This window comes from Sinocyclocheilus grahami, unplaced genomic scaffold (assembly GCF_001515645.1).
Source record: "Sinocyclocheilus grahami isolate Dianchi unplaced genomic scaffold, SAMN03320097.WGS_v1.1 scaffold342.1, whole genome shotgun sequence".
Classification (NCBI taxonomy): domain Eukaryota; kingdom Metazoa; phylum Chordata; class Actinopteri; order Cypriniformes; family Cyprinidae; genus Sinocyclocheilus; species Sinocyclocheilus grahami.
Genome location: NW_015505521.1, coordinates 104,333 through 117,014, shown reverse-complemented (window position 1 = coordinate 117,014; position 12,682 = coordinate 104,333). Strand labels below are relative to the sequence as shown.

At 35.8% G+C, this 12,682-nt stretch overlaps 1 protein-coding gene across 1 annotated transcript; it reads right to left on the bottom strand.

Moving 5' to 3' along the window:
- Positions 1–793: 793 nt before the first annotated feature.
- LOC107603180 (LIM/homeobox protein Lhx1-like) lies at positions 794–7,612 on the bottom strand. The gene is made up of 5 exons (XM_016295894.1): positions 7,443–7,612; positions 4,120–4,343; positions 3,592–3,866; positions 1,961–2,126; positions 794–1,167 (listed from the first exon to the last, which is right to left on the bottom strand). The coding sequence occupies exons 1-5, from the start codon at positions 7,610–7,612 to the stop codon at positions 794–796; spliced, it is 1,209 nt and encodes a 402-aa protein (XP_016151380.1).
- Between the last annotated feature and the right edge of the window lie 5,070 nt (positions 7,613–12,682).

Genomic DNA, 12,682 nt, shown 5'->3' with positions numbered 1-12,682 from the left:
CTTCATTTGTCAACATGTGTTTATGGTTTTGTTTAGTGTATTCTTCGTGTAAACACAATATCATACAAACTAGTACAGTGAATCACAACTCAAATATAAACTGAATTCATACAAAATTTTGGTTTCTTGCTTGAAGAAAAAGTTTGTGTCAGTATCAAGAGGGTTTTTCTGGTTGTGTCATTGTTGATATTTAAACCCCTGAAGAAAATATACGTAAACAATTGACTGCTCTCTGTCCACTGACCATATGAAATCATTTTTAGAAGGTAGACTTTGTCTTATGATTCTAGTCATATTTCATTTCAAATAAAGGGTTTGTCTGAACCATTTTAAGTTTCCCTTTGAAAGGCAAACGCTCTGAGATTTGGTGGAACTCATAATGAAAACGTCACTCCACCACATGGAGAGCAGAGAACGATTTTGGTGTGAGATTTCAAAAGTGTCATTATGGCAAAGCCTTGAAAGGCAAAGAGGTCTGAGTCATCAGATTATGATACCCATGTGAACAGACACACCAGGTGTTGTAAATATAAACATTCTGTTTCAACTTTTCTTATACTGTCGTTGTCTATAGCACAGCTATAAGGTCTGCCGACCCATATTTGACATTCCACTTTCAAAATACACAAAATATGCTTAAATAGATAAATACATTAAATAAATAGGTAAACAAATGAACAAATAAATAGACGATTATGTCAATAAATTAACTAAATAGAAATATTGTTGCTATAAAATCACACATGAACATTACATATCCACATCTTTGTGTCCTGAATTAGTCTGTTGTTTGCTACCAAACTGTGCCCTCATTCATTTCTGAGGACAGTTGATTGCTGTATCCGTTGCCACTGAGAGAGTTCAGGGATGTGAAGGGTGGAGTAGAGTCACACATGTCAGTGGAGATACTGTGGATGGAGGCGGGTGCGCTGGGCTCTGGGCTGGGGGAGTCCCTTGGGTGATGCGATATCATCTCACTGAAGCATTGTGTCTCATTGGAGGGGTGGTGTGCTCCGTGATGGTGGTCCATGCTCCCTAGAGGGGTTCCAGCTGGCCCAGAGGAGGGCATGAATCCTAGATCACCTGGAGTCTGGGCTTGGTAGGATGGCGGACCTTGAGGGAAGTAGTCGTAGTTTGACCCCGGGCCATAGTATTCACCTTGATAGTCTGTAAAATAAAACGAGAGTGTCATGAAATTTAATAATTGTCCCATCCTATTACACTTCCACACATAGGTAAATTCTAGCAACTCCCCATATGTCAAGAGAAATCAGTTCAATGTTGATGTAATTACTGTGTTTTGAATTTGTAGGGCTGTACGGGTGAAAACTAATCATTGAACATCAATACATTAGGACTGCTCAATCTTTTTATGTATTTTCATATTTCTATTAATAGAACATTAAATCTTGTTTTTTTATGTGTTTTGTGCAACACGTGTAAGCTTGCTTGCTTATTTATTTTTGTCTTTTGTAAACATGGAAACATTAATTGTTGAATACATTGTTTTAAATATATATGATAATATATGTATGATCAGCCTTAAATCTTAATAGTTTTTTTAAATATGTATTTTGTGCAACACGTATATGCATTTATATACATACTTGCATACATATATTTACATGTGTTGCACAAAATGCATAATACGTACATTAAAATGTATACAATAATTATTACGATTTAAGGAAATATATATATATATATATATATATATATAAGTGCATAAATGATCAGCCTTAAGTCTTTTGTTTGTTTGTTGTAACTTGTGTATGGAAACATAGCATGGAAACATAAACAATTGTGCAGACCCTAATAAACTTATTTAAATCAAATGTTATTTAGAGATATTGTAACTTTCAATTTATGCTGCAAGCAGATTCCAAAAATGCAATATTTTAGTACACCATTCACCGTTATGATGCATTTTTTCCCTGATTAATATTCATGATGAACTGACCACCATAAAAAGAGAAAGTGCCGTTGGCCATGAGCTCCGCAGGTTCCATGCGATCGCCCAGCGCTCTCATTCTCCTCGGACTGCGGAAGAACATGTGTCTCCTGGAGCCCAGCGCGCTCAGCTGCTTCATGCGCCTCTCTTTAGAGCGTCGATTCTGAAACCACACCTGCACAGCAGACAATACACCAACGAGATGGGACATTAATTTCCAGATGAATAATCCCCGATAAAGATTATTTAGAGCAACGTTGTCGTTTGACAGCACGTGGGAAACCTAAGAACCAAGAAACGATTTTAGAAAAAAAATCACACTTTTAACTCTAGTACACTCTTAAAAATAAAGGTGCTTCACGATGCCATAGAAGAACCTTTTTTGTCTAAATGGTTCCATAAAGAACCTTTAACATCTGAAGAACCTTTCTGTTTCACAAAAGGTTCTTTGTGGCGAAAGAGGGTTCTTCAGATTACAAAAAGGTAAGAAAGAGATGGTTCTTTAAAGAACCTTTGACTGAATGGTCAACCAAAAATGGTTCTTCTATGGCATCGCTTGAAGAACCCTTTGAAGCACTTTTATTTTTAAGAGTGTAGGTGGGCATATAGATAGCCTAGGCTAGGTATGTCGCTATAATCCATGAAACAATACGTCAAAGGTTCCATAAAGAACCTTTAACATCTGAAGAACCTTTCTGTTTCACAAAAGGTTCTTTGTGGCGAAAGAGGGTTCTTCAGATTACAAAAAGGTAAGAAAGAGATGGTTCTTTAAAGAACCTTTGACTGAATGGTCAACCAAAAATGGTTCTTCTATGGCATCGCTTGAAGAACCCTTTGAAGCACCTTTATTTTTAAGAGTGTAGGTGGGCATATAGATACCCTAGGCTAGGTATGTCGCTATAATCCATGAAACAATACGTCAAATTAAAATACAGTTGCCCTAATCACTTATTCCTGCCACTGTGCCACATAATTCTCTCCATTTAGTACTTAAAATCCCAGTAGTCAAAATAGTAGGCAATTCATTGGGTCTTTTTGTAAAGACGTTATATATACAGGGCACATTTTTGCATCATTATCTAGTGGACTATAGGCCTAATTCGACACAGTTTTAAAATATATTGTCATTGCCGTTATTATAACTAGGCAATTAATGTAGGCTACTTGTTTCAGGTTGTTCTGGTCGTCTGGCATTAAACGAATAGTTAAATTAAAAGTAAAATAGCCATCGCACACATAAAATGCATTCTATGCGCCAAGTTGCATGGAAACCGTAAAAAGGCGTACAGTTTAAGGTAATGCACTTGAAGAGACTGCCGTATATTCTACATGTTACTTATATTTAAGCATCTGTTTATTAAAAGTGGGTGCTTTTTATAATATTGCTCTGGCCGCGGTTTAATTAAAAACTATTGGGAACGTAATGCCCGCACGTCAAATGTTTTAACACGTAAATCATGTGCTAACGTCTAAATTAACTGTTTGTTTGTTTTTTCAAATAACAAATAGGCCTACATCGGTTACACAAATGAAAATATTTTATGACTACCTACATCTAGTAAAATGAGCAATTATTTGACCACGGGAGTGTTCAGGCACAACGCGAAGCGCTATACTTTTATAGATTTTTGCATACTTGCCTGAATCACTCTCATACTAAGGCCTGTCTCCTGCGCCAGCTGCTCTCGTATGTGTCTGGTAGGTTTAGGGGTCGCGACGAAAGCAGCTTTCAGGACCTCCAGCTGCTTGGCTTTGATAGTAGTGCGCGGCCCGCGACGTTTGCCACCCAGATTCTGCTCGTCGTTTTCGTTGTTGCAGACCTCCTTGTCCGACACGCGTCCAGCCTCAGAGTCTTTATAATCGTCCTGTGGGTCTTGAGATCCTGGAGATAAGCTCGGGTCACTGCACGTAGTAACTGTAAAAAGCACAGATGTATAACGTTCAGTCATGCCATATCATAATAGAAATATGTCCAACTATTATCTTTCAACGTGTGCAACACATTCGAAGACAACATGGTATCAGATTATTACAATAACAATATAGTCTAGCGCTTATTTATTAAAACTGCATAGCGTACAGGATCAGCAGACCATGTGAAAACAAAAAAAAAATCGTGCAAATTGAGCTATATATAGATAGGCCTTTCAATGCCCAAAATGACTCACTTGACGGAAGGTTTGTGTCTTTTCCGAGGCTGTTATTTATGTAATCCTCCTTGCAGACAAATTTTTGTTCATCTAGAATGTACAGCTCTTCGCCAGTGGAAAGCTGTTTATTGCACATGATGCAGGTGAAACAGTTCAGGTGAAAGACTTTGCTTCGCGCTTTCCGAACTAGATCACTGGGCGAGATTCCCTGCGCGCAGCCTCCGCATTTAGTGCCATAACGTCTGCCCAGAATAACAGAGACATGAATTAGAATAGTCCAAAAATCACAAACAGACACGTTATTGTAATAGGCTAGTTTTTTTTTTAAATAGCCTGCGAGGAAGATTGTTTCGTTCATTATGTCCTTTCATGAAAAGTAGGTTCTTTATTTTATTTCATTTATTTATTTGCAAAATGTCTAATTTAATTCCAAATGTCACAATAAGTTTATTACATGCATAGATACAGGTCTACACTTTAATTTACAGGTTTAAAAAAAACCTGGCAGTTGTGATTACCAGAACCTTGCCATATTGAAACCTTTATTTCTTTTATTTATTATTTATTTAGTCATTTAGCAGACGCTTTTAGCCAAAACGACTTACAGATGAGGACAATAAAAGCAGTCAAAACTAACAAAAGAGCAACAATATATAAGTGCAAATGACAAGTCTTGGTTAGCCTAACACAGTACACATAGCAAAGTGTGTATATATATATATATATATATATATATATATATATAATATATGTATATATATATACACACACACACACACACACACACACACACACACACACATATATATATATATATATATATACACACATATATATACATATACACATATATACATATACACACATACACACATACACATACTTTATGCTGTATATACTGCAAAATGTACTGATAATTACACAGGGGTACAATGGAAACCCTTATTATGGCTATTAGTTTGATCAAATTGGCCTCTCGAACAGGTAAATAATAAAGACAGAGCACAATAATAGGCTATAAGAGAAAGGTACAAGGGTAACACACAACACTTAAATACTGCAATAAACATTAACAACACAACATGCAATGTAAAACATTCCAAGGCATAAAGCTGATAGCAAAAATAAGAATAATCTGTTTCAAATAAAATCCAAACAAATGTAGTGGTTCGTGCAGGGAACGATATTTTAACCATAAATTAAAGATGACTCTTATTATGAGTCGTCTTTAATGTTACATGATTATTAATATGAATCATTTTAACAATATTTTGCTGTATATTGTTATGTACAATTTTTTTTTTAATAAAAATATGACAAATTCTATTATATATATATATACACATATATATACATATACACATATATACATATACACACATACACACATACACATACTTTATGCTGTATATACTGCAAAATGTACTGATAATTACACAGGGGTACAATGGAAAACCTTATTATGGCTATTAGTTTGATCAAATTGGCCTCTCGAACAGGTAAATAATAAAGACAGAGCACAATAATAGGCTATAAGAGAAAGGTACAAGGGTAACACACAACACTTAAATACTGCAATAAACATTAACAACACAACATGCAATGTAAAACATTCCAAGGCATAAAGCTGATAGCAAAAATAAGAATAATCTGTTTCAAATAAAATCCAAACAAATGTAGTGGTTCGTGCAGGGAACGATATTTTAACCATAAATTAAAGACGACTCTTATTATGAGTCGTCTTTAATGTTACATGATTATTAATATGAATCATTTTAACAATATTTTGCTGTATATTGTTATGTACAATTTTTTTTTTAATAAAAATATGACAAATTCTATTTGTCATTTTTTTTAAATAGTTCATATTTTTACATCTACAACATTTTACAATATTTTATAAACAAACTGCACAGAGTTCTTTAGAATAGTATTATATAGCTATATGGTAATTTAAGTTAAACAATTAACATGCACTTCATATTTTACTTTTTTTTTTTTGCTCTGTTAAAATTTCATTTAACACATTTTATAACATGCTTTTTACCACCCCAGAGATTCTTGAACTACTGTAGTCTACAGAATTATTCTCTTTATATCTGTTCAGCATAGAGTTGCTGATATGTTCAGCATTGCTTTGACAGAATGTATTAACAGAATATCCTCTTCCAAACTTCACAAGCGACAATATACAGTACGTTCTTTTGTCTCTGCTCGCGCATGTGAATGCAGTTCACTGAAATGGTTATCAAATGCGTGCTGACTATGTCTGTGGCTTTCCTCTCGAGCTCATTTATTATTCAAATCCACTTATCGCATCTTTGCTCGCGCTCTTGCAAACAAACGCGTGTGTGCTATACGAAAGATTGAGGCGAGGCAGGGCGCACATCCGTCAGGTGCTGCTGTAAATCTCATCCCCTGCCAGCCTGACACTCATACCTTGTAAACAAAGAGAACTGTTTTAGTCTGTCACCTAACAAGTTGTCTATAGTATTCAGGGAGGTTGTAAATGTAATGCGCACCAGTTGTATCGAATTTTATTTTATTTTAATGCGTATTTATTATTATAGCTATGCTGTATTTTAAGTATTTTTAAAATCCTTTTTATTTTTTCTAGAGGGAAAAAATCTACACTCTAAAAAATGCTGGGTTAAATACAACCCAGTGCTGGGTAAAATAGGGACAAACCCAGCAATTGGGTTGTTTTGACCCAGCGGTTGAGTTACTACCCAGAAGGTTGGGGTAGCAAAAAAAAAGTCAAAGCGTCCTTTAACAGGACATTGATTTCCTGCAGTACTCTCAAAATATTTTAATGGAATAATAATAAAGATTTCTAATGGTCATATGCAATTCCTGTGGTTCATCAAAGAATGCATTTATTGTCATTTATTGTGTTTTTTTATTAATTAATTAATTCACTCATTTGTTTATTTATTTATTTGCATCTATGGCTCCATGAGGGAACCTGTGACATCTACGGAACCTTTCCAAACCACAAAATGAGTGAAACAATGTTCTTTAGACTGTTACATTTTCTTTATACACTCTAAAAAAAATGCTGGGTTAAATACAACCCAGTGCTGGGTAAAAGAGGGACAAACCCAGCAATTGGGCTGTTTTGACCCAGCGGTTGAGTTAAATGTTTAACTCAACTTTCTGTGTAGTAACCCAACCGCTGGGTCAAAACAACCCAATTGCTGGGGTTGTCCCTATTTTACCCAGCACTGGGTTGTATTTAACCCAGCATTTTTTAGAGTGTAGTTAAAGACTTTTTAATACAGATAGGTCGCATCGCAAGAGCTGAAATGTCATTTGATGCTTTCTTCGATTCAAATGCTCACCTGAAAAAGTCGTTTTTGCAGTAGAGTCGCCCTTCTCTTGAAAAGCATCTATCAGTTAAATTGCATTTACAGTCACAACATTGCACGCATTTGGCATGCCAGGCTCTATCCAAGACGCTGAGCAGAAATCTGTCCAGAATAGGCCTCTCGCATCCCGCACAGTGGACCATATTTTGTGACTCCAGTCACTATGTTGCTGTCCTTGGTGAGAGGCAAAAATCAGCTTTGTGCCAAAAGTTAGAGAACACTACGTGGTCCTTGATCCGTGTAAACAAAAAGTCATCAAAAAGGCAGGCATTGGATATAATACAGCATCCCAAATTGTTCCTAAATATACAGCACAGAAACGGACAAGTGTCAGCTCCTCTTTAGACGATTAAACATAGGTTGATGCTTAATCATCAAGATGAATCAGAACTTTAGCTGAAGTGTTAGTTCAATCTCACATGGAATGAATGTTTATTCTCTGTTTAAATCGATACAGCGCGCGGAATCTCCAGTGCTCCCAACGCTTGGACAGAAACAATGAATGCTTAAAGGCGTTTCATTCGTTTACAAGAAGTTAAAATCAACGATTTCAAAGCATATCACATATATCCCTGATCATTTGGGTGTCATTTCCAGTTGCATCTCGCTCTGCTTCAGTCGCTGGCATGCGTTTGGATGCTGCGAGAGACCATATTCCCTGCGATGTGACGTCATGTTGGAACAGAACCAATCAGATTACAGGGATTTAGGTGAAGGCACTTTACCCTGCAATGTCTGCTGTCTACAGTCCATTTGGAAACAACACATTATTGAGTATTATCAAAACAAACTTGAATGTTGGCCAATTACATTTTCAAATGAAGTGGAGAAAAACGTATAAACGTATTTTACTTTATTGATAAAAAAATAATAGTTTTTTAAAAATAATAATAACTAATAATCAGTTCTACTTATGACATGTAAGACAATCTGAAGGAATGTCTTGGCAATCTCAGTATAGAATGCTCTACTGATTGTTGAAGCTTGTTAACACTTTAAGCAAAGCCATTGGAAGCATAATTGAATAGTAAAGGTTATTTGTTAGATGTTTTTTTTTATATTTAATATAGGCCTAAAATAAAAAAATAAGAATTAGGCTAATAAAAAAAAAGAAAACATGCTTTTAAATTGTTCTGTTTCACTTATTGCTGTTATATTGTTAGGGCAAAATGATTCTGACTACATCTAATATATTTATATAGCCTATTATACATTTTGGCTATAGGTTAATACATCATATGATATTAAACATTTGAGGTGGATCTGCGCCAAGGCCAGCTGACAATGTTCTGTACACACACACACACACACACACACACACACACAGAGTGTTTGTTCCCAGAGTAGCCCCAATTTGAATAGAAAGGAGAACTCGAATAACTGACTGAATAATCCATTAATCAAATTGTTGCTTGCTGTTGCTTAAATTTTAGTTGATTCTTTAAAATGTTAATACAATGTTAAACAATTGTTATAACAATTAAAATAGTTTTAAATGAATTAAAATGAATTAACAGTCACACACTGACACACACACACACACACACAGATACACACACACATAGACACACACACACACACACACACAGATACACACACACACATAGACACACACACACACACACACACACACACACACACACGGAGTGTTTGTTCCCAGAGTAGCCCCAATTTGAATAGAAAGGAGAACTCGAATAACTGACTGAATAATCCATTAATCAAATTGTTGCTTGCTGTTGCTTAAATTCTAGTTGGTTCTTTACAATGTTAAACAAATGTTAAACAATTTTTAAATGAATTAAAATGAATTAACAAGTCGATTGTTCATCCTGTGTACAGAAAGAAATGATTTTTCCTGATATTGAAATATACATTTCCTTATTGAGATTTCTGTACTTGTCATTTTTTTCATAATGCTTTTAAAAAATTGGTGCTATTGTGTTTGGCATGCATAAAGTATGGTGAATATAGGCTTTTTTTTAGGCCTAATACATATGTCCCAGATTACAAAGTGACCTGTCCCAGATTATCAAATTCAGGCATTTATTTTTTTTTTGGCACAAAAAACACTAATAGATGTGGCATGTCTCCTCTGGGTATAATATCAGCATTCTTTCTTCTGGTGTGGTTAGAAAACATCTTAGGGATTTCAGAAAAGTCTAATGTGTTGATCTAAAGTGTTAGATAGATATCGCAATAAATCGCAGAAGTCAAAATTGCAAAAAATGTCCCAGATTACCCGAATTCACCCTACAGCATTGTAATTTCGTTTTTTCAGCTACATCCAGTGCTAAATTCTATATTAACACGGGGTCATTAATGAAATATTTTAGTTAAACTGGTGTGTGAATTCAGTCATGCTGATGCAGAAATTATACACAATTCGAAAAAAACCACGACCAGGACAGCCATGTGGGAAAAGAGGGACACGGCAGTTTCCAGCTCAGATTAATGTTCCTCTGCGATTGTTCTTCAGTACGGGTGAGAGGGCAAGGATCACTAATGATTATAATATAAAGATATTATCAGCGCGCGGGGAGCCATCAGAGGAGCTGCAGCGAGAGATACAACAGACAGCGAACAAGCCTCGTGCCTGTATGCTATAGATATCTTTAGCCGTGGGATTTGATCCTCAACAATGCAATGAGAGAATGTGTTCTTACGACTTTACTGTTTAATCAAATTATATGTGCGTGGTTTATGAAATACCTAATCTTACAGAAAAAGTTTGAAAAACATATTCATTTCTGAACCTCTAAATCTGTCAAAATACTACCATCCATAAAAATAAAGGTTCCAAATAGGGTTTGCGCTTTTCTATTGTTCTTGGAAAACCAGTAATGTCTTGGTGCTGTAAAGAACCCAGGGGGGCTTCATTTTTCCTCTGTTAATGGATGATATGCTATTTAGAAAAATAGCATCAGTTTAGGGTTTCTTTGACTTGTAACTTTGTAAATTGTTGGTGCTGAATATATATATATATATATATATATATATATATATATGTGTGTGTGTGTGTGTGTGTGTGTGTGTGTGTGTGTGTGTGTGTGTGTGTGTGTTGTAAATTGAACAATTAATGTGATTGGTCATGGTCATTGATTTGTCCAACATCAAGAACTACAAAATCAACACATGGACTCCAGTAGAGTATTTTTGTACACTCTAAAAAATGTTGGGTTAAATACTAAATATATAAAATAGGGACAAACCCAGCAATTGGGTTGTGCATTTACTTCAAACACCTTTGTGGTCCGTGCACTCTAAAAAAATGCAATTGGGTTGTTTTGACCCAGCGGTTGGGTTACTACCCAGAAGGTTGGATTAAACATTTAACCCAACTGCTGGGTCAAAACAACCCAATTGCTGGGTTTGTCCCTATTTTACCCAGCATTGGGTTGTATTTAACCCAGCATTTTTTAGAGTGTAGCAATACCATAGAAGAACCATGTTTGGTTCTGAAAAGAACCATTCTTAAAAGAACCCTTTCTGGGTTAAATACAACCCAGTGCTGGGTAAAATAGGGACAAACCCAGCAATTGGGTTGTTTTGACCCAGCGGTTGGGTTACTACCCAGAAGGTTGGGTTAAACATTTAACCCAACTGCTGGGTCAAAACAGCCCAATTGCTGGGTTTGTCCCTATTTTACCCAGCACTGGGTTGTATTTAACCCAGCATTTTTTTTAGAGTGTATAAAGAAAATGTAACAATCTAAAGAACATTGTTTCACTCATTTTGTGGTTTGGAAAGGTTCTGTAGATGTTACAGGTTCCCTCATGGAGCCATAGATGCAAATAAATAAATAAACAAATGATGAGTTAATTAATTAATTAATTAATTAATAATAAAAAAAAGATATGAGACAATAAATGCATTCTTTGATGAACCACAGGAATTGCATATGACCATTAGAAATCTTTATTATTATTCAATTAAAATGTTTTGAGAGTACTGCAGGAAATCAATGTCCTGTTAAAGGATGCTTTGACTTTTTGTTGTGCAAGCCAAATGCAAAGATGCACTGTAGACACAGAGCCACTGAAGTACAGACTTTATTTTATAGCCTATAAATGTGAAAGAGGACGTGACTTTATTCTCACTGGGAAAGTGATATCTTACCAGTGTCCGACCTGCACTTTTATGCCTGAATAGATGCCAAGCAGATAAAAAAATAGTCAGTACACAAGAATTGTGGTCAGCCTGTGTGCAGCCAGCTTGAAAGAATACAACTGATAGTAAAACTTAATGTCTTTTGTGCTTGAATGGGTGTAAAGACATGGTAAGTTACAGAGCCACCATCAAAACAATAACCAAGAGTGCTTACACATCTTGTTTATTTGTCATTGCTTCAGCTTGGTTTGAATGATTTGCATGAGTCAGATTTATTTACAATCCTGCATAAATGTTATTGTTTGAGTGCTCTAGTTTGGTCTGCAGACCGTTGTGGTGAATCTGGCCCGCTGTATTCAGCCTCTGTTGCTGTTAGATATGAGGCTGAGCTCACACTGTTTGTTTTGGATTCCACTTCATCTCATTAGCATGTGTTAATTACTGCTAATTGAGTTCAACAAGATGACTTATTCGCATAATTTGCCGAAAACATAATTGATTATGATTTGGCAAATGAAACCACTTAGCACAGTGTTAACCAAATACAGGTGGTCGTGAGTGAATGTGTTTTCTGACTGTGCACATTTTTAATCTTTATGTGTTCTGGGGGGACGTAAATATGCTTGCCTTACTTATAAAACATCAAACCTTCAGTCCATTGCTCATTTCACACCCAAACATTATGAATTGGCTAATTGCCAAACATGTTAAAAAGGGATGTCTACATACTTGTTCATTTAGTGTAGTGGAGTTCTAACAGTGAGACTGTAGTCTGTGCTCAGTGGGATGGAGGGAGATCCCCATGGCAACCATTTATCAAGAGGGAGCTTGAGGTCAGACCAGTTTGGGTGTTGAGGAGAGCAGGTTTACTTTGTGTTATTTATGCAGATTGTCCCTCTGTAGTTGAACTGAAGCTGGGTGATGTTAATGCAAGGCCTTTCTGACTTATGTCTGTATGTATGATATGTTACAAATGATGAAATTAGATTGTTTTAGTCCTGGATGCTCATTGGTCAGTTGTGCTAAAATACAGAAGTAGTTATGATGTGAAACGTCTGTTCACCAGTTACTGTGCGTATTGTTGTAGAGCACCCACAATGGCAACT